The sequence below is a fragment of the Triplophysa rosa genome, linkage group LG20 (genome assembly GCF_024868665.1).
Source record: "Triplophysa rosa linkage group LG20, Trosa_1v2, whole genome shotgun sequence".
Lineage (NCBI taxonomy): Eukaryota > Metazoa > Chordata > Actinopteri > Cypriniformes > Nemacheilidae > Triplophysa > Triplophysa rosa.
The window spans coordinates 10,034,230-10,056,415 of record NC_079909.1 but is presented as its reverse complement, the minus strand read 5'-3'; the positions used below and the strand labels follow the sequence as shown (position 1 = coordinate 10,056,415).

Here is a 22,186-nt window from a genome sequence, read left to right as displayed (position 1 = left end):
GTTTTCTTATTTTTAGTATAATGAAATTATATGAAAATCGAGTCCGTTTCAAATAGAAGGTGGGATTTTGATTCTTTTAATACCACTACGACACAAATTTTGTGAATACGATAATAAAATGTTACTATAATAGGATTCTATTTTATTATATGTTGTTATTGTAAAATCTATAGTGATTTATTTTTTGTTTATTTTATCGTTTGCGCTAGGAGTGACGTAGCTCTGACGTCGCATGTAGAATATGTTGGTGCTACGTGGATAGGAAGTTATGCTCGAGCAGCCAGACAGGAACTAAACAAAACAATGCTGAGAAGTGCAACGTAGAGGCAGAGTGAAGCGTAAACAAAGCCGAAAATTATGCTCAGCCCACTGTTTGTTTATCGGTGTTGTTGATTTTAATTGTAACATGGGTTTATGAGGACTGTCAGCGCAGCGTCAGTGTTTCTGGCAGCAGAATTAGCTGCTAAGCTAATGTGGACAACGGCCTAAGAGATACATAACGTTACACGCCAACCTTGCTCGGGAGTAAACCAGTTTATATTTGGGACATTTTAAATAATGATTTGTTGTATGTAGACGTTTTGCGTCATTGGTACACAACCAGGGCAAATTACAGCAATATGAGTTGGTTCAACGCATCACATCTGTCTAGTTTTGCTAAACAAGCTCTGACAACTGCTCAGAAATCAATCGATAGAGTTTTGGACATCAAAGAAGAGGACCAGTGGGGTGACACGACCGACCAGACCTATGCAGGTAGGTTCAGTGTTAAATGATTTCAATTGTAAAGAAAAGATTGTTAGACGACACACTGCCATGCCAATACAAGACGATCTACTTTGAAGTGGCAGGCATGAAAGACCTTTCACACAACGATAAACAACACTACGGCTTTACAAGTCCTTTGTCTTTTTATGCTTTTTCAGATGCACCTGGCAAGCCGGTTTCAACAGGATGGGGTATGAACCAGTGGAATTCTCCCACAGAGGAACATACTAATACTCTCCCCCCATCATCAGAGGCTATCACTAAGCCTGTCACACGGACTGTGCTTGATGAATCTGAGGATTTCTTCAGTGTCTTTCTGCCCCATGGGGATGTACAAACTGTGAGCAGCACTAAGGTGGTGTCTGTGCCACCTTCCAAGACTAACCGCAGGCTGCGGGAAAAAACAGCTAGAAAGGATAAAGAACTGGAAATCAAAAACAGTGTAAACTCTCATTCACATGGTCAGGTGGTCCTCAAAAGATGCAGCAGTCAAGATACCACAGAGACCATACAAACTGGGACAGAGCTTTTGGAGCAAACATCATCTTTAGCAAATGTGCTATCACAAGCAGAATTAGTTGTTCCAGCTTCGGTCGTTGCCGAGGAGCAACCCTTGGAAACTGAAACCAGCGTGGACAGGACAGAGTCTGATGGCTTGGCTTTAACTAGTGATGTCACACTCACAAATGTACCTTTGTCCTCCTCGGAGACCGAATCTGCCAGTGTTTTTGATGGCTCTGAACCACCTTTGACCATTGAGAGCAAAAATCCAGTTAAAAGCTCGCCTGTCCCGATTAAAGAAATCCTGCCAGAATCCAAAGACGCTAAATCGGAAGACAGACAAAGCGACACCCCGTCACCTCCTGTAAGTGCCTTTTCCTCTGGGACTTCCACTACCAGCGACATCGAGGTTTTGGACCATGAGAGTGTGCTCAGCGAGAGCTCTGCCAGCTCCAGACAGGAGACCGCTGAGGCTAAAGCAGGGCTCCACCTTATGCAGGGCTCCTTCCAGCTGCTCTCCGCTTCAACGTGTGCCGATTTCCCCCGTTTGGACGAATACCCAAAGCTCACGGAAAGCTGCGGCTCCTCCTCAGATGCCTTCGAGCGCATCGACTCATTTAGAGTGCAGTCGTTGGACAGCCGAAGCGTCAGTGAAGTCAATTCTGATGATGAGATACCCGGTAACCGCACTTTAGCCTCCATCACAGCTGGAAGCATGCCTGCTCCTGTTCAGTCAGCCCCTGAGACCAAACAGGGGGAGGAGGATGGAATGACAGAGTCGATGAACGACCAATCACTGGATGACAATGAGATGGAGGAGAGCGGGCGCAGTGCAACACCGGTGAACTGTGAACATACGGACGAGCTACAGGAAGTTGACGAGGAGCCTGAGACTGACCTCACACTGATCAACCAAAAAACTGATGCGAGTGAAACTGTGACATCACCGACCACTGAAGAACAGGGACCTTCAGCCTTTCAGATTTCGGAGCTTCAAAGGGTAGCCTAATATTTTTAGTGTGATGGGAATCATAGAAGGTTATTGTTCTTTGCACATTAAATTGTGCACTCTCTTTTATACATAGAAATGTTTGTTTTGTTTTTGTAATCTCCCCAGATTATTGAGGAGCTCTCAAGCCGTCTAGAGAAGAGAGAATCACAGTTACTTGCAGTCAGTAAAGACAAGGCCAGACTTGAGGAGGACAATGACAATCTCAAAGAGTAAGTTGAGGAAAGAACACTCCAGAAAACACATGCTCGAATGATTAATAACTGACTAGGCCATAGAAACCAATGGAGGCAGCAATAATATTTACCCAGCTTGAGGAAACCCAGACATTGTGATACCAGTTTCTAATAGTAAGGAATTTGTAATTTTGAGTTGACATACAATATGCCCATGCTTTCATATTTTATACATGTTGGCAAGATCATGGGTTATTAATGCGTGTTATGAGACTGGAATATCATTCTATTTTAAGTGAATGAAACCATTTCCACAGTGAGATGATCAATTTAAAGGAAGAAAGCTCCTCTGTTCAGTCTTTAAAAGACGAGTTTACTCAGCGCATTGCAGAAACTGAGAGGAAAGCTCAACTCGCATGCAAAGAAAGAGACATCGGCAAAAAGGTGATGATATATATATTTTTTATATATTTTTAATTCAATCAACATTATAATTCTTAAAATTTCTAGTTGTTGTTTTGAGATTTTAAATGAAATTTTTCATGAACATGACACTAGCCGGGTTTCCATCCAAAGTTGCGAATTTAGCTTATGCGCAAAATTGGAATATCGCATAAAACATTTTCGAATAAGCACCGTTTCCATCCAACTAGTCAACCGTCACTTCCTAATAAACTGCTACTAAATATCAATAAGAAAAGTAAAAGAAGCCACTGAATATAATAATTTTCATATATAATTGCGCAAGCCGACGATTACGAAACACATTAAATGCGCTGCTTTTGTGGATGCCTGCTGTTTGGGAAACACAGTAGTGACAGTTCTAAGAGGCAATTACAGAATACTTTGACGACTTTGCTCAGACATTTAAGAATGACCATAACAACATTTCTAATGCTGTGTAACAAGATCAGTACTCTGGTTAGTCAGGTTACGCCGTCTCATAGTGCAGTTACGTGACTTTTTGGAGGAATTTATTCGGCAAATGCGTTTCCATCTCCCATTATTCGCAAAAAAGAAAAACCACCTAAAGCGAGCGTAAAAACTTTTTTGCGAATTAAGGGTTTTTAATTCGAAATTTGCAGTTTCCATCACTCGTTTCTGATGCGAAACTTCAAAATGCGAATAAAACCAGAGTGATGGAAACCCGCATACTGTTTACGTTTATACTGGTCATATTTCACGGCACCAGGAAATTAAGGGCCTCAGAGAAGAACTGGCGAGCAGATTAAACTCAAATGAGACTTTGGAACTGATAAAAGAGAAGGAGGAGCAGATTCGAGAGCTTCTTGAAGAAGGTGATACTTTTTAGCCATGTAACTACCTTATTGACAGATCATATAATGTCACTTCCTGTATGATCCTGGAGGTCTGGGTCATGATGTCAATTTACTTTTCGGCTTTTCCTTGTTTGATTAGGCGAGAAACTGTCCAAACAACAGTTGCAGCACTCCAACATTATAAAGAAACTGCGTGTTAAAGAGAAGGAATGTGATGCACAGATCACCAAACAGACCAGAAAACTTAAAGAGCAGGAAGAGGAACTGAAACACTTGCAGCAGGTGAGAGAGACAACCTTTATCCCAAAAGCTTGGAGGGAACATTTGGTATCCCAAATGGTAAGGCCATATCAAATGTCAGCAGACTGAGAAGAGAATGCAGAGGTTTGTGTGTGATGTGCGGTGATTGTAGGTTCTGGACGGTAAGGAGGAAGTAGAAAAGCAGCACAGAGAAAACATCAAGAAACTGAACGCTGTGGTCGAGCGCCAGGAGAAGGAATTAAGCAGACTGCAGACCAGCAATGAGGAGCTTCAGGAGAAGAACCGCAGTTTAGAAGCAGCCTTGGACAGTTCCTACAAGTAAATCTACCAAACTTTTATAGACACTCTGTCACAATATTTTTGTTGTTTATCTTTGTTCTTCCAGTTGGGTGATATTTGATTGTTTCATTGTTTAGGGAGTTAGCAGAGCTGCACAAAGCCAATGCCACCAAAGATAGTGAGGCTCAGGAACTGGCATTGAGCAGAGAGGTGCAGGCGAAAGATGAGCTGAGTCTGGCATTAGAAAAAGCCCAGGAAGAGTCCCGCCTCCAACAAGAGGCTCTGGCCAATCAGGTAACTCCTTCTCATCTAAAATAATTATTTCAGTTTCTGCTGTTACTGTACAGCAGCATTGGAATGTTTGGTAGTAATGGAGTTTAAATACTTAATCCAAACACTTTGGTTGCTCACCTAGTTGGCACAAAGCCTAATTTAATTGCTGATTGACAGATGCTGGCATTCATGCCATGTTTCACTTTGACTTATTCAGGTGGCAGATCTGAGGCTAGCTCTGCAGCGGGCTGAGCAGCAGCAGGCCAAGAAAGAAGATTACCTGAGAGAGGAGATCAGTGAGCTGCAGCAGGTAACCAGGCATCCTCTTTTCAAACTGCTCTAAGCTTTGCTTTAAGGAGCGTCTTTCTGATTTAGGGACAATCTTCGGTCTCAAAAATCATACACCCTTATAGCAGTTGATGTTTGCACAGTGATTCATGAATGTGTATCTGGTGTTGTGTTTATTCTTACTTTTCGTTCCTGTCCAGAGGTTGCAAGAGGCAGAGACCAGGAATCAGGAGCTCAGCCAGAGTGTTACTTCAGCAACACGGCCCCTCCTTCGGCAGATAGAGAACCTTCAGGCCACGCTGGGGGCCCAGACAACATCATGGGAAAAACTGGAGAAGAACATCTCTGACCGCTTAGGTGAGACTTGCTCATGTCATCCGTCCGTTGATCCAAACAATAAACCATACGGTATGTGAAATTCACCAGGTGTCATGTTTGTTATCTGTGGTTTAAGACCGAGTTACACTTCTTTATCTGTCTCAGCTGATGCTCAAGCCCAGCTTGCAGTTTCTGTGGAGAAAGAACGCTCAGCTACAGAGGAGCTGCTAGCTATTAGAGCGCAGATCACATCTTTAGAATCCCAGACATCTCTGTTGAGACAGGATAAGGGGCGTCTGCAGGGTCAACTGGATGCAGAGAGGATGAGGCGAGAAAAACTGGAGGATGACTTCAGCAGGTAAGAAGGTCTTCAGCACCGGTGAAGTTCTCTTAAACAAAGTAGAACACTGATTTCTGTATGTGTAGGGAGCGTGTGGAGCTGGATAATCTTAAAGCAGATCACACTCGAGTTGTGGAGGACGCCAAGAAGGAGAAGGTACTGCTCCTTATCATACTTTAGTACTTTCGTAGTAAGTACTACGTGAAACGTCAGTTTTCGAGCTCTGTAAGTATAGACATACTCACGCGCACACTCATTCTCAATGTCTACATTATTTGGTCCTGTTAGTTGCTACTCACCAACCAGCTGGAAATGGAAAAAATGAAGGTGGAACAAGAGAAGAAAAAATGCTACCTTGCACAAGAGGCCCTCAAAGAAAAGGTTTTTATTCTGCATGAAAAGACGAGACACGATTTTCCGCAGCAAGTGTTTAGAGACTTGACTCCAGTCAGACTTGAGCTGAGGTGAGATGTATGTATGTTTCTGTGTCTTCAGGAGAGAAAATCTCAGTCTGTAAGTGAAGCTCTAGCATCTTCCACTCCTTCATTGTCCCGATCCAGTTCCATCAGTGGGACCGAACACGCTGGCTTGCATTCCTCCCTATTCTCACAGGTGAGCTCATCTCATAATTTCATGCACTTTGCTTATTCACAGGAACATCTAGCAGTAAGTGTTTCTCCTCCCAAGTATCTAATAGTCTGTTGTCAATTCATGTTTACTTTATACTCGTGTCATCCATTGATGATTCTCCATGCTTGTACTGGCTTTTGCCATAAAAATGACAGTATTGATGTACTGTATATAAATACAGATTGTATACATAAGTGTATGTTGATATTGAATCATTTTATTGACTGCTTTTTTAGCAGGAGGATTCTCTGGACCATTCTTTCAGCACAATGGCCATCAGTGGGACAAACCTGTATGAGGCGGCTCGGCTGGGCGGTGGGTCCAGTGTAATTGAGAGCCTCCAGTCTCAGTTAAAACTCAGAGAGGGCGAGATAGCCCAGCTGCAGGTGTGGGTCTTGAATTCATCTTTGTAGTATGACAGCAGCGTTTACAAGTTATAATATAGAAAATAACGCATTTTAGATTGTCATTCACACTGTCGCTTTCCTTTATAATCCTTCATGCTCAGTTAGAGATTGCCAGTCTAGAGAGAAGCCGCACCGTGATGTCAGAGGAGCTGGTGAGACTAACCAATCAGAATGATGATTTGGAGGGTCAAGTGAAGGAGATTCCCAAACTGAAAGTACAGCTTATGGTGAACAGCTTTAATAAAAAAGCACAATAAATACACTCTTCATTCTGTTTAAGGCTGTTTAACCATGTCTTATTTGAATCATTGAACACAATGATAGGTACACGGTATCACATTTAACCAAACGTTTGACTGTGAATTGCAGGACTTAGAGCAGAGGCACAACACCATCCTGCAGATGTATGGAGAGAAGGCAGAAGAAGCAGAGGAACTACGTCTGGACCTGGAGGATGTGAAGAACATGTACAAAACACAAATCGATGAACTGTTAAAAAAAAATAAAAAATAATGGACTTGCAGGCTGTAAACAGAGATTCACAGTAGAAGGAGTAATTGTGCTTTTACAGTTACGCATCCCAGAGCGTTAGTGATAAAAGACCAAGTAACTTCAAAATATTTTTTTCTGAGAAAAGACTAGAGTTTGTTCAACGTGTTTGAAGAGTCATTGATAAAGGTATTTAAAACCCTTTTACGGCTGTGGGGTTTTGTTCTAAACCTGATTCCTTTTTGCGGCTATGGGGTTTTATTTGAAATGTTTGTTTTCTGAATTAATAACCACATTGTGTTAAAATAACAGAGATGACTATATATCTACCAGTGTATAGGTGTTTAGATTTGGTGATGTAACAACACTTGAATTTGCACAATGAAGTGGGAATTATTTATGCGTTTAGTTTGTAATCAGAATGATTATTTGTCATTTTTATCCTCTAGGCTGCACATCTCCGATAATCACAGTTAAACTGCTTTTGACTTTACAGTGTAAAAAGAAATACGTTTTTTAGATTGCTTTTCATTTCCAACATATTTTAAATGACTTGTTTTGCACTCGTTTACCTTTCTCCTCCTGTTGGGAAGCTCATGTAAGAAGTACAGGAAAACGTTTCACTGTCATATTGTATGACGCATGATATCTACTGTCAAAAATTACAAGTGAAACAAGGTCAGGCCTTTTAGAGTATTTACGGTTTTATGCACATGTGTAAATAAAGTAAGAGACTAGTATTAAACAGACTAATTCATTAATCGCTTTTTTTTTAACGTTATATAACGCTTATTTCATTGTAGAAAAGATTAACATCTGAACCTTGTCAACAGTGTTAAACCAGGACCGACAGCGCCGTCTTGCGGTCAATAGCGGTAACACATACCGGCTTATAGTTTCCGGTAGTATGGCGACTGCATCCCTCAATGCACCCACTGCTTCTTAGTTTCTCCAAGGAGGTATGCTCACACTTTTTTACAAACACCTTAATAATTTTTACTTAAATTGGCTCTGAAGTATGAATAATCAGAACAGAGTTGCGGTCGGCTGATTTAACATCATTTAACATGATTTTTTGTCAGTAAGCCGCTGACATAATTGTAGGTGGGACAGCTGATAGTCTCTTTACTTTACTCTGGTAACCCGTCAAGCCGTCGTGGCTTCTGCGGTCTCCATCCAACACTGTATTATTATTGTTTTTAAAACCTATCCAGTGACATTGCTGTGTGTCCAGGAACATGGGATTCGGTGTTTTACGTCCATTGCCGCATTGATAAACCTCTATTCTGAATGTTAAAGTGAAGTGTAGATAAGTTCATCAAAAGTTTCTTACATCCAGCATTGTGCATTTACTGTGTTTCTGTGGGGTTTTAACTGAGCTGCTCTGCGATCAATGTGGATCGGGATTCGCGAAACTGCGCCTTTAATCTTTTCAAGTCACTCGTAGACAGACAGATCGCATCTGAGACTCATTCAGAAAGAAAGTATGCATCTTACATAAAGCTATAGTACTTTTAAACAGTGGTTCTCAAACTTGAGGTCCCCTTTGTGTAGAGTGCATCTTTTTTTTGCAGCCCTTCCCCAAATAAAGATTTATAATCTTAAACTTATAATTTTAGTTCAACCAAAATATATGCTGTTAAACACTGCTGGAACATCAATTCTTTTGGTTGGTGATCTTATTTTTCTGATGTCTGATTGCACACATTTCATTATAAATTTCTATATTTCATAAAATGCCACAAAATCTGTGCCCCCCCTGGATCCATCTTGGGGGCCCCCAGTTCGAGAACCACTGCTTTAAAAAACTGGTTGAAGAACTACTAAAATAGACTATGGTGACAATAGTTACTCCGGTTACTGCGTCATAACAAAATAAGCATCTCCTTTAAGAAAGGCTTTTAAAGTCTTTCCATCAGTTTTTATTTTGGTTCTAAAATGTTGATACTAATACTAAAGTTACGTTTTATTGTAGTAACAATAGTTATTTTTTATGTTATCGTGTTACCATGGTGACATAATTTTGGATTCACTCATTTGAAGTTCTCAGGGCTTCTGAATGAGACTCACACAGCACCACACCAGTTGACATGTATTTTTCCCACGGTTATAACTTTGTAATAACCTTAAATTGCATTGTCATAAGGCAACATATCAACTGTAGTTTCCTTTTTACAACATTTACCATGTTTTTTGCTCTTAATGCCATATAGTTCTTGCGCTTAATATTGTTACTACAGTATAAAGCTGTGGTTATTTGATAATAGCCAGTATGGTCTAAAAAGACATTTAAATGACAAACCTTTTTCTTACACTGTTTAAAAGCTTTGATATGTTAGTTTATTTTTATTTTATTTTTCATTTATTTTCACTTAATCACTTTAACAGTTCCAACTTATTATTTCAGTTTATTTCTGGGACAACATTTCTAATCCCTTAGTTTTTCAAATAAAATTTAAACCAATATATAATTCAGTTTCAATTAAGAAAAATGTTTAGTTTTAGCTTTAGTAAAACTTTTAAAACTATAATAATATAATCCGTAGCAATCACGTTAGTTATGTATTGTGTTTATTTGAGTCAAATATTACATATTATTATTAAATCATGGTTGTCACAAAAATGGAGGTTGTTAGGCATACTTTAGGTAAACCACTATTATTTTAAGGAGAACACTTTGCTTCTGACAGGCGCCTTGGTGCTTTTCCTTGTAAGGCAGGGTCAGCAGGCTAAAGGGAAAGCCCTGCAGCTTTCTATAGTGCTTGTATAGCAGCTGCCTGCACATGTCAAGTAAAGCTCGCTTTTGCTGTATAAATAACCAGAGCGTATTAGAGCTTATGTTCACGAGAACACTAAAAGATGATAAAGATCTATGGTTATGATTAATAATCTTATGGGTCTCAAATTTGATTTCCTACTGTCTTTTCCTCATGTCAACTTTGCCCAACACAACCCGAATAAACCTTAATAAATTACAAATAGCCAGCCGTTATGACTATTAAAATATTGTTCTATTTGATTGGTTTGTTTCTATGTCAATTATGTTAAAGTTTTAATTTCTTTATGAATTTATAGAGTGATCTTCAATGCTGGACTTCAAAGTTAATTCAATGAGAACCACCTCAGGACATTCATAAATTCTGTTATGGATTTTAAGTCTGTGGTTGTGTAGCACACATTCATTGCACAAGCTATGCGCAGAATGTGTACTTGTTTTGATATTAAAGGGGTCAAATGACACAGCTATTATCTAATATTATCGTTTGTTTCAGATGTAATACAATGTGTATACACGATTTAAGGTTCAAAAACGATGTATTTTCCACATACCATGAATGTTTGTATCTCCTCTTTGCCCCGCCTCTCTGAAACGTGCAGATTTTTAACAAAGCTCATCGATCTGAAAAGCGAGGTGTGCTATGATTGACCAGTTAACCAGTGCATAGTGATTGGTCGAATACTGCAAGCGTGTGACGGAAATGTTAACGCCTTTTACCATATTTGGAACATGTTCCCACGCAATTGTACTGACAGGTACGCCAACCTTACTTGCGTATATATTTGGGCGGTCTTAGTCAAATCATACCCCGAACTGACATAGATTTGTGGGGGTGTGGTTACACGAGGCGTTTCAGGCAGGTCTGGGTGAGCATTCGCTTTTAGATAGAATGAATCTTTTGTTCAGACACTTAAATTTTTGCAGTTTTACATGCATGGGCAACTTATAACACACCAAAGACTCAGAAAAACACGTGTTCGCAGCACGCCATATGACCCCTTTAATTTCCCTCATTCCTGGCCGTATTGCTTAGACAATTGAAGGAAAAAGGTCATTAATATTTCCTGTGGTAAGAGTTCCACATTGAGTAAGATGCAGGTTCCCACACTGGTAGTTCTGGAGTTGTTTGTTCTCCTCTTAGTCACTTCTTTGCACACACTCTCTCTCTCTCTCTCTCTCTCTCTCTCTCTCTTCTTACAAATGATTGTAGGTGCTGAGAGCCACTGTGGTTCCTTCCATGTGGCTTGAGGGACTATGCTTCTGCTGGTAGCTCTGTGCCTGATCTGTACTTATAAAACCATCTTCGCCACAGACGGTGACCGGGACACCAGCCACAAACCACAGCTCGACTACAGCAGCCTGGCTCTGCCCCGGCAGCATATCCCATACTTTCTGAACAACAACAAACGTGTGGCCAAGCTTTGCAAAGAGGATCCGCTTTGCCCTTTTAAAGTAAGTTATTTGCTCTTGTTTTTAGCATTGAATGTTTGCATAAGTTGGTCTAAAACTAAGTGTGATTGTAGTTTCATAATTATCTTCAAAAATGTTAACAGAAATGTTATTCTTTGTAGATGCTTTTTGATTTGCTTGTACTGCAAATACAACACTGCAAAGTATTTGAAATTGTCTGGAGTTTTCTGGGTGCTGTAGCGTCATAAGATGATTCTAATGTATGATAAGGTGATGGTATCTTCTGCGTTTGTTGTGGCAGGATGCTATGTTGCACAGGAAGGCCTGCTGGGGTTATGAAAAGAACTGCTTACCAGAACACCACTTTAGTTATCCTGTGTGTACCAGCCTCGATTCTGGATGGTATGCCTTTTCTTCTCTGACCTATCCAAGAAGTGACACATGATATGATAACATACTTTCCAAATGTTGATAATATGTTTTAGTATTGCTGTAGAATAAATGGCTTTTAAAAGCAGGATTTAAAAAGAACAATTAACATGTTTAGTGCAAAAACAGAGGAAAAACGTAAACCTAGTCTTCACTTACTTTATATTAGATTAACATATCATCACTCTTGGACTGAAAGCTTCTATCTTCAGAATTCCTACTTTTCAGAATTTGTTTTTCAATAATTAAATAATTAAACATTCTTTTTAATACCTTTTATTGATTGAGAATTTGCAAAACCCACAGACAACATGAAGGGTGACCAATAGCAGTGTTGGGTAAGTTACTGTGAAAAAATAATTAATTACTAGTTACTAATTAAATATTCAATAGTGTAATTAGCTTACTGTACAAATTACTCTGTCCAAAAAGTATTTAATTACTTATCACTTATTACTTTCTATATCCTATATCAATCCAAAGTAACTGTAATGAAATTACAGAAAAAAACAAGAGTAATCCCTTACTTTACTTTTTAAAGGGAAAAGTAATTAAATCACAGTAACTAATTACTTAATAACTAGTTACACCCAACACTGACCAATAGTAATGACTTATAAAAATCATGCAAAATTGAGAATTCTTTTCTTTAATACTCAAAAATCTAATATTTGATAAATCACCTGACCCCTGACACTCTCAATAGACCTTATCCCTGAACATTCCTTTAAGATTTTGTAAGCAATAAGTTTTGTTTAGATTATGTTTTGGCTTGTAGTATGGATAACGGCTGCCTCTTTCTGTTCTCTTTCTTTAGGGCGAACTCTATTGAAGCTGCACAGGAATTATTCTGGAAGCAGGCAGATTTTGGCTATGTGAAGGAGAGACTCAATGAGATGAAGACATTGTGCAAACCTTTGACTCCTGTGAGCTTCTCTTTCTTTCCATCTTATCTTCTCTATTTTTTCTCTGTTTCTCCATATGACTAAAACTCCCATCTTACCTGTACATGACTGTTGAGCTGTGCACCTCAGGTTGACTGAGGTTTTTGGCACAGAATCTGTTGAGCAAAACGGAGCTTACAAAGGTTTATAAGGATTGCGGCCTGTTTTATTACCTCAGCATGTTCAAACCATATTGAGCACAAACATGCAAATACAAGTTTATAACTCAAATCCTCTGGAAAGTGATTTTTACTGACATCTTTCGAAATTTTCCCAGGGAGATTCTTCTTTAAAATGCTCAAGTCACATGCAGTTCTGCAGGGCCACAAACTTGTACCTTGATCTGCGGAGTCCCCGCAGAGGTCATGAAAGGTCAGTGATGCCATTCGAGGTTGTTGGAGGTCAAGGAAAATGCAAATCTGTTGTTTTCTGTCTGGCAAAGTTGTGAGAACTTCCTGTCTGAACGAGTCCCTGCTGTTTCTCTCATCCTTAGTTCCTCTTCCTCATGTCACTGCAGGTATAACGAGGATTTCCTGGAAACGGGCGAGACTGGTGGTCACTGCAGACTTAATAGTAAAGCACTGGCCTCAGAAGGGACACACAAAAGTCCTCTTCAGTCCTGGTAATGACATTTTTCAAAATAGAAGTAGCAAAACTAGGGCTGACAAACGATTAATCCTGAATAATCGTATCCAGAAAAAAATGAAAATAGAATGAAATAAATAATAATAATAAAAATAAAATAATAATAAAATAATGTTTGAAAAAAAAGTACACATACTGTACATGCATATATTTAAGAAATATATCAAATATAAAAATTAATAAACATTTATGTATAATATAATTGAAATTATTAGGAAATATAAATAATAACATGTAAATATTTCCTAAATATGTATGCGTGTTTATAAATACAAAATTAATATGCACAGTACACAGACATACTGTATATTATGTAAACACAAACTTTTATTTTGGATGCGATTAATCGTGACTAATCATTTGACAGCCCTAAAACCACTTTATATACTTGTAAATTATTATTATTATAAACTTCGGTATAAGACGTCATCATTTTTGTAATGACTTGATTGTATACGCGAAGAATTCCAGCACTCAGAGGTCTCTGTTTTTTACACTTTCAGGTTTGCAGAATTGCAAACATACTCAGAGCTTGATTTCATCCCCCTAGATGACGGGCATTGTGATGTCATCATCGATAGACCAACCGTATTTATGAAGCTGGATGCAGGTAGAGATCTTTTTATGTTTGTGGATAATGGACCTGTAGGTCTATGAATAACTAGCTTAGTCAAATAATAACTAAGATTTTGTCTGTGTATTTTGCAGGTGTAAACATGTACCATCATTTCTGTGACTTTGTTAACCTCTACATCTCTCAACACCTCAACAATTCTTTCAGCCGTGACGTAAACATTGTCATGTGGGACACAGTAAGCGTTCCCTTCTATACTCAAACAAACAATTTTTTATTTCTTTATATTTTCCAGTGCAGTGGGGGTGTAAAGTGTGATTAAAATAGAATTCTATAAAAAAAAGTTTAGGATTTTGTCTTTGGACCATCTCAGTGATTCTATAAGCAAATGTAGAATGTTATTATGCTACATGCTAAATGGACTTTTTCTCAGACCATTGTATATTGTCAGCCATGGTTTGGAGAGATCTGTTTAGAGAGCAAAAATGTGTTCAGGTGGTGTTTTGCTGAAAAAATAAAAAGGAAATAGTGGGCAGAAAATAGAGTGACTTACAAAGAGACCTTATCCTGTCTATTGTTCAGATGTTAGTGTTTCAAGGGCAAGGAAAAAAGAGCAGAATGAAGGGGGGAGACTTTTTTATATCGAACAATATTACTGAAGGAGCCAAATAAAAGATGACAAAATAAGATATAGAAATGCGTGTTTAACATTGTTGCCAAGAATCTAAAAATGAATTAAATCAATGAAATAAAGTGATAATTTTGGCTTGTTTCTCAGAGTGTGTATGGATATGGCGACCTGTTCAGTGAGACCTGGCGGGCTTTCTCAGACCATGACATCATTCACCTTAAAAACTTTGACTCCAAAAGGGTAAAAAAAAAGTTTTTTTTACCTTTTTCTCACAAATTCCTACTTTCTTTGGGCTTTTTCTAAATTCTTGTTTTTCACAGGTGTGTTTAAAAGATGCGTTTTTCTCTCTCCTTCCGAGAATGCGCTACGGTCTGTTCTACAACACCCCTCTTGTGCGTATCTTAATCATCCACAAAAAAGATTTCTCTTGATTTTTGTGTTTGCTTATCCTAAAATTCATTTGGTGTTTTCTTGAGTGACTGTTCTATTCTTTCTGTTTTCTCACTTTGCATTTGTTCATCTCGGCTTTGCATCTGCTCTCATGTGTCTGCTGTAACACTTGCGTTGCCCACGGGAAGATTATACAGCGACATTATTTACGACACTGTTAACAGACAATTGCTCTTATCAACCACATGGGGGAGCCGTGAGCAAATGTTCAATAGTGTGGCTTTAATGCATCTTTGTGTGATATCGCCTGAGCTGTGTGTGTATGTGTGTGTGTGTGAGAGAGATAGAGTTATACAGAATGTTTGCTTTGTATGAGGCTGAAAACATCTGGTGCTGTCGCTTAATCATCCTGAAAGTTTTTGTTCTATTCCATCGCCTTGTGCATGTGTGCAAAATGTGTTTAGCGTATGTCGTACAAGTGTGAGGAAGACTTAGGTTAGTAAGTGATTTCACTGTGTTTGTGACTGTTTTGTCATATATTTGTGTCATTTGAAAGATCTCTGACTGTCACAGTGAAGGGATGTTCCGGGCATTTTCCCAGCATGTGCTTTATCGACTCGGTGTCCCACAAGAGGGGCCGAAGGTAAACAAACGCAACAACACAGTACTAATGATGCTTTAAATCTTGAAGAAGTCAGTAAAGGAAGTCAGTCCTTAAATGAATGTACAACACTAATTTACATATCATATACTAATGCTAAATTATAATATTAATTAATACACTTATTAATTATAATAATATAATTAATATAAAAATACTAATTAAATGTTATATTTATAGTATATTCTAATTTACAAATGTATGCAAACCCAAATTTCTTATTATAAATATTAAAGCAATAAGCCCCGCGAAGCAGTGTGTTACAGTGCATTTTATAACAGCTAAAGGCGTTGTGGCACGACGCGAAGCGGAGTCCCTAAAACCCCCTTAGAGCAAGGTTTCATAAAATAAAGTAAATTAAGTGATATTTAGACAATGTAATGCGGTCAGCCGTTATAAATCGGGGTATTTTATAACGGCTTAGAACTCGGCTCAACCAATCAGAATCAAGGACCAGAACCGACAGTTTTATAATTGGAGTTAGGATATTTTGTATTGGGCCTTTACATAACAACCATTCAGAAGACTTAACAACAACAACCTCGCAACCATCTACAACACACTGGCAACCACACACAACACCAGCTACTTTTGCACTGGCAAGAACTTTTCACAGTATAAAAATCTCACTTTGGATCTGTTGTATTCTGTTTACCAAGCTACACCGCACAACGGGCATAAATCCGGGGCAGTTGTTATGTGCACCTGGCCTTGACCCTTTCTCATCTGCGCATCAAATCACTCAGACTCACATCTTTGTCTTCCTGACAGACTCACACGCACGCACACACACACACACGCACACGCACACGCACACACACACACACACAAATATAAATGTTGCTTTATAGAAGACCATCGGTCATAAAATATTATCTAGTAAAGGCCATAGACGCAGTAATCTGTGCCACAGGCTCTTGGGTAGTTGCAATAACGTTTTGACTCGAAGGCCATATTCTGTGCTTGCGTTAACGGGGAAGTTCAAGAGATATTTTGAAATTTATGATCATCTGTCGGTAGATGGCACTGTTGTATAATTTATTACTCCACATTGTCTGTGTCGCTCACATTATGCACATTTGCTTTGTTTTCAACCACCGACATTAAAAGCAGTTTTAGCTTTGATATAACTGCATATTGTCAATGGATAATATATATTGCAATGTACATATATATTTAGGCACTGAATGTGATGTTTTTCACTGTGTCAGGAGGGCCAAGTCCGTGTCACACTGTTGGCAAGGAGCACTGAGTATCGTAGGATAATAAACCAGCAGGAGGTGAGTGCTCCATCTCTCCCTCTCTTTTCTCATCATTGATTTATCACTCCGCTTCCTCAACTGCCCATTTAAACTCTTATTTGCCGGAGACCCCTGCTTGGTAAAAAATTCTCGATATACTTGGCCTCTGTCCACATGAGTGTGAGGTCTCGTTAATCTCCCTCTGAATCCCTGCTGTATGTGTGTGTGCAGTTTATAAATGCTCTGAAGACTGTGCCTTCTTTTGAGGTCAGAGTCGTGGATTATAAATACAAGTGAGTGAATTCAACTTTATTGTCTTTAAATTATTGATTTGGTTTGATGTTGGCGTGGACCACAGCAGCGATTGAAAGGTGATGTGTATTCGTAGAGAGATGCCGTTCCTGGAGCAGATCCACATCACACACAACTCTGATGTCTTCATTGGGATGCACGGAGCCGGACTGACTCACCTTCTCTTCCTTCCCGACTGGGCCGTCATATTTGAATTGTACGTGGCGTGTGTACCTCTCTGCTCACTAAGTGAACTGTGTCTTCAACTTTATGCCATTGAAGGGCTGGCTTCACGAGCAAGACTTGGTTTCAACTTTTGTAGAGTTTCAGAATATGCACTCAAGTGTTTTAATGAGAGTATTAACACTTTTTCTGACATCATACTTTGATAGTGATTGTAGAAATAGAAAAAGGTTAAAAGTTAACTGCACACTGCAAAAAACACCAATTTCATACTTTGTACTTTAGTGTTGTTTTGCAGTACATATAACAATTCTTAAATCAAAATACATTTTCTTCAGAGACAAAATGACAGAAGATAGAAGTCAAGTTTATGTAAATATCTGTTAACGGGGTTTAGAAAATAAACTCTTTATACTTAATTCATTCTTTTTCTTTTTGGTTGTTTTTAGCATGAACTTGCCTAATTTTCCAAAAAAAAATTGTACTGGAAAACAAGACAAAAATACTAAATAAGGAGTGTATTGATGCATGAATTGCAGTGCATTGATGCATTAGATGCTTTTATTTAGAACAAATTCAGTGCATTCAGAATAGGTTTTAGCAGTTCGTGTGTTGCCTGGAAATCCAACCCCCTTAACGTAAAGGGATACTCCAACCAAAAATGAAAATTCTGTCATCATTTACTTACCCTGAAGTTTTTCCAAACCTTTAAATGGCTTTGTTCTGATAAATACAAAGAAAGATATTTGGAAGAATGTTAGCAACTGACATTTCTGGGACATCATTGACTACCATAGTAGGAAAAATAAAAATAGTAGTCAAAGGTGCCCTAGAACTGTTTGCATTCCTACATTCTTTAAAATATCTAATTTTGTTTTCAACAGAATAGAAAAATGATCAAATAATTATTTCTACTATGGTAGTCAATGATGTCCCAGGAATGTCAGTTGCTAACATTTTTCCAAATCCAATCTTTGTTTGTATTCATCAGAACAAAGACATTTAAAGGTTTGGAACAACTTCAGGGTGAGTAAATGATGACAGAATTTTCATTTTTGGGTGAACTGTCCCTTTAAATGTAACGAGCACCATTTAATACACCATATAATCTACACATTTCTTGTGTGCAGCTTGCTTGCTTGCTTGTTTCTTTTCAAAGTTTATTTCAGTTTCACCGCTAATAAATTAAAATATCATTGCGTAAGACATCGTTCTCTAGTATGTGTCTGTTAATCTGGCACCCTATGCTGATTTTGAGAAAGCGTGTGATGGTGTACATCTAACTGGCACATTAATCAACTCCAGCATTCACGTGGGTGAAATCTGCCTTCTGTGCCGTACAATATACCGTCTAATGTATTGCGTGTGGGTATTGGGGAGGAGGGAAGGAAAGTATCTCTAACTGAGCTGAGTGTCTGTGTGACAGTGAAATACAGCCTAATTAAACAGTTATCCATCAAATTGAGTCTGCGGAGGCTTTGTGGGGCGCTTCCTGCTAAGTGTGGGACGTAAAGCATTCTTCTTCCTTTATTCCACAGGTACAACTGTCAAGATGAGAGCTGCTACCGCGATCTGGCCCGACTGAGAGGGGTCCATTACATGACTTGGCAAAAAAGGAACAAAGTGTTCCCTCAGGATAAGGTGAAGAGAGCACACACACACGCACACGCACACGCACACACACACGCACACACACACACACACACACACACACACACACGCACACACACGCACACACACACAGACTGGTGCCTGGAAACACTCCAATGTACTGTGTTAAATCTCAGCGTTCCTATATAGCACACAAAACATGTTCTGTGTAAGAGATGATGGGAAGTTTTACAGTAGACTTATAACAAAAAAAGTGGATTCTGTCATACTTAAATGCACGAATGTCAAAACATTAGACATCAAACCAAGTGACATTTATTTAAAAAAGTAGCACAAGCAAAACATTTTGATAAATGATAAAACAGTATTTGTGCCGTTCAAACCAATACAATCAACACTTTCTGGTAAATTTATTGGAACATATGCAAAGTAAATTCGATGATGTGTAAGGGGAACTGACTTCATACGTCCACTAAAAATGACCTTGGGACCAGTTGGTGTAACGTATTTGTTTTTCAGATGCCACATGGTGTTGTATATTTTGTCGAATGCAGTGACATTCATACATTTTTAATCGTGGCTTAATTCTTTTGAGGGCCGTTGTACTGCAAATAATGGCAGTTAATATCAATTTTTAATTTATATGCAAGTTCTAAGATTTTACTTACGATTTACTTTTATGTGCTTGTTTTGTTTTTGTCTCAGGGTCATCACCCAACTCTTGGGGAACATCCTAAGTTTACAAACTACTCTTTTGACATAGAGGAGTTTATGCGGTTAGTCCTGTTAGCGGCTGAACACGTAACCCGGCACCCGAAGTGGCATGCGAAACAAGCCCGGGATGAACTGTAGTTACACTCCTATTAACTGTCCACACTCCTGATACTGTAACCATTACCTACAAAGACAAATGTCTCAAACGTGAAAGCACAAACAACATTAACAAAAAAAGATGTTTTATTTATTTAACCAGTCCTGTTTCTGATTTTCTGTCTGTTGTAGGCTCTTGCAGATTGGCTGGTGTGATTGGTCATTTTCAGATGTTTAGCTTCCCTAAGTATGTGTGGATATAAAAAAAATATTGCAGACTTTACGCTTTTAGATCTAAGTGTAGATTTGTAACTTATTTCAGAATAGCTAAAGATTTTTAATTCATTCATTTATTTCTAACCTTTCAAGCACACATTCTTGACGGGAATTTTTGCTTGAATGTGAAGGTAATCTGATGTCAGGCTTGGGTTTGCACTTCCTGTATTTTACCACATACTTTTGTGTGACACTACCTAAAAAAATCAAGGACTTTTTGTAACTCAAGTTTTTGTGTCATCGTTATGTTGTGAGTATTTTTATTTAGCTTTTTAATGTATTAATGCTGAGGATATGACCTCCGGTTCGTATTTATTACATAGTTAATGTTTTATCTGTAGCAAGTGAATGTCATTTTTAGCTCTTGGAATATTAGCACTGTTAAGGGATTTATCATTTCAGTACTATTGGTTAAGCCATTTGAACTATTGTTGCAGTATTGTTTTTAAGTATTTTTATCAGTATTTTAGGCTCTCCAAAAAGTTACATGAAATTACCATATTTGCTGAACATTGTCTTGTAATATTGAATTTATTTCATAATTTTCACTTCCAATATGTCATAAGTCAAAGTATTTATAAACGGATATAATGAGTTTTTAAACAATGTTATTTAAAATAGACGCAGTGCTTTTTTATGTGAATATTTTTGTATGTACATCCACTTTAAAGGTTGATATGAAACTGTTCGAAACATATCTTCTGTTGTCTGTTATTGCACCATTCTCACAGACTTGCAAAAAATGACAAATGAATGACATTGATTTGGGTTGTAACGACACACACCACATACAGTATTTTGAACAAAAATGTAAAGAAATAACATGAAATTGAAATTATTTCATCAAAACATGAATTGGACATACAACTTGTACATGCAAGGTTTAATTGAAACATGTAACTTAAATAATTTTTTGTTGGTATGTCACAAAAAAATCTAACTAAATTAGTTTTATTAAATTATTAAATTAGGACAGTGATTTAAAAATAAAGCCCTAGAAAGAACTTTTTAAAGCAGTGTGTTTTATTTATTAAAGGGACAGTTCACCCTTAAATTAAAATTCTGCCATTATTTATTCACCCTCATGTTGTTTGAAACCTGTTTGACTTTCCTCTGTGAAACAAAACTTTTTTGAGTTTCCATGGGCTTGCGTTTTTACAATGGAAATCAACCTAAGCCAGTGTTGTTTGGTGCAGTCATACAGGTTTGGAGTGACATGAAGGTGACTAAATTATGAAGGAATTGTCCCTTTAAGTCTTTCTTTTTACTCTCACATAACCCAAAATTCCACTGACGCTCTGTCACTTGTGTTTTATGACCGCTAGATGGCAGTACAACACCACAAATGATTCCGTATCGCTTCCTAAATTTTCTGAATCAAGTGCCCACCGGGCGAGTGCTGACGTTCCCACTTACATACAGTTAGATGGTGTCATGCTTTGCTGTTAACTTGCTTAACTTGGTCAGGAATAATTAGGACAAAGTTCGCCTAACACTTTAAATACATTATGTAGGCCACATTAGACACGATATGTCATTCTTTCTTTTTGTTTTTCACGACCCACACCCTGTTCACACTTAAATGATGAACAAATGTTGCTTTCATTGTCTCTCCGTTGTCAGATCAAGGCTAAATGAGTGCGTGCTCGAGCACACAGACAGTTTATTACATGCGCAACGCGCGCTGTAATTACAGCGAGTAACGGCAGAGCTCGCGGCTCTCGTGAAGGATTATACTCCGTATCACTGCTTTCTAATGATGAACCTCACGCAGCTAATAACGGCAGACTTTCCCCTTCATGTCTTATTCAGTGAATTCTTTCTCGTGCGCGGGTGGCCTTATTTTGTCGTGTCTAAAGTAATGGGATGTCACTGGTGGAATTGTTGGGGAGAGAGCAATTATTACCGCGCCAGTACTCGTCGTACTGGAGGAATGCGCTCCTCGAGCCCTATCTCACTACACACTGTAGTTATTTACATCATGTAAATAAGCGCCTCTGGGGTTACCACTTCCAGTATAGATTTTCGTGAGGAAAAAAACAATATTTATAGCTTGCTTGCTTGTGGCCCCAACTTTCTTGTCTTTTGGAGGCAGAGTCTCTTTTATCCGTCTTCCCTGAGTGTCGATATTTCAGGAAATGAATTTTCCTTCTGACATTCGACAGAGTGCTACGATTCTCCTCTTCTTGTTGTGAAATGCAGATTAGGTTTGTTTCCATCATCCATCATCCATTGTCTTTATGCATAATATCCATTATCCTGCGTGTACCAACGCGGCTTAATCTAATTCAT

The 22,186-nt window shown here is 38.4% G+C and overlaps 2 protein-coding genes across 3 annotated transcripts; both read left to right on the top strand.

Annotated features, from left to right (window-relative positions):
- The first annotated feature begins 214 nt into the window (after nt 1-214).
- On the top strand, nt 215-7,106 carry tmf1 (TATA element modulatory factor 1). Its single transcript, XM_057362593.1, has 17 exons — nt 215-756; nt 927-2,269; nt 2,387-2,490; nt 2,772-2,898; nt 3,647-3,752; nt 3,874-4,016; nt 4,147-4,313; nt 4,412-4,568; nt 4,765-4,857; nt 5,036-5,192; nt 5,319-5,511; nt 5,580-5,649; nt 5,782-5,874; nt 5,989-6,105; nt 6,360-6,509; nt 6,632-6,757; nt 6,900-7,106. Exons 1-17 carry the CDS (start codon nt 621-623, stop codon nt 7,041-7,043), a joined length of 3,426 nt encoding a protein of 1,141 aa, XP_057218576.1. The 5' UTR covers nt 215-620; the 3' UTR covers nt 7,044-7,106.
- An 812-nt stretch (nt 7,107-7,918) lies between these two features.
- eogt (EGF domain-specific O-linked N-acetylglucosamine (GlcNAc) transferase) lies at nt 7,919-20,844 on the top strand. 2 transcript variants are annotated; one of them, XM_057362119.1, is made up of 16 exons: nt 7,919-7,978; nt 11,009-11,250; nt 11,510-11,610; nt 12,455-12,563; nt 12,859-12,953; nt 13,099-13,203; nt 13,730-13,836; nt 13,935-14,038; nt 14,579-14,671; nt 14,752-14,823; nt 15,378-15,464; nt 16,694-16,762; nt 16,955-17,016; nt 17,112-17,231; nt 18,736-18,838; nt 19,514-20,844. In XM_057362119.1, exons 2-16 carry the CDS (start codon nt 11,053-11,055, stop codon nt 19,658-19,660), a joined length of 1,572 nt encoding a protein of 523 aa, XP_057218102.1. In that variant the 5' UTR covers nt 7,919-7,978; nt 11,009-11,052; the 3' UTR covers nt 19,661-20,844. The 2 variants fall into 2 exon arrangements, with proteins under 2 accessions (XP_057218102.1, XP_057218104.1); XM_057362121.1 differs by lacking the exon at nt 14,752-14,823.
- Nucleotides 20,845-22,186: the final 1,342 nt, after the last annotated feature.

Coding starts and splice junctions, on each gene's coding strand:
- eogt (XM_057362119.1), top strand. CDS start 11,053: ATGCTTCTGCTGGTAGCTCTGTGCCTGATCTGTACTTATAAAACCATC. Junction 13,204..13,729: donor AAAAGTCCTCTTCAGTCCTG/GTAATGACATTT, acceptor TTACACTTTCAG/GTTTGCAGAATTGCAAACAT. Junction 13,837..13,934: donor ATTTATGAAGCTGGATGCAG/GTAGAGATCTTT, acceptor TGTATTTTGCAG/GTGTAAACATGTACCATCAT.
- tmf1 (XM_057362593.1), top strand. CDS start 621: ATGAGTTGGTTCAACGCATCACATCTGTCTAGTTTTGCTAAACAAGCT. Junction 4,314..4,411: donor GCCTTGGACAGTTCCTACAA/GTAAATCTACCA, acceptor TTCATTGTTTAG/GGAGTTAGCAGAGCTGCACA. Junction 5,650..5,781: donor AGGACGCCAAGAAGGAGAAG/GTACTGCTCCTT, acceptor TGGTCCTGTTAG/TTGCTACTCACCAACCAGCT.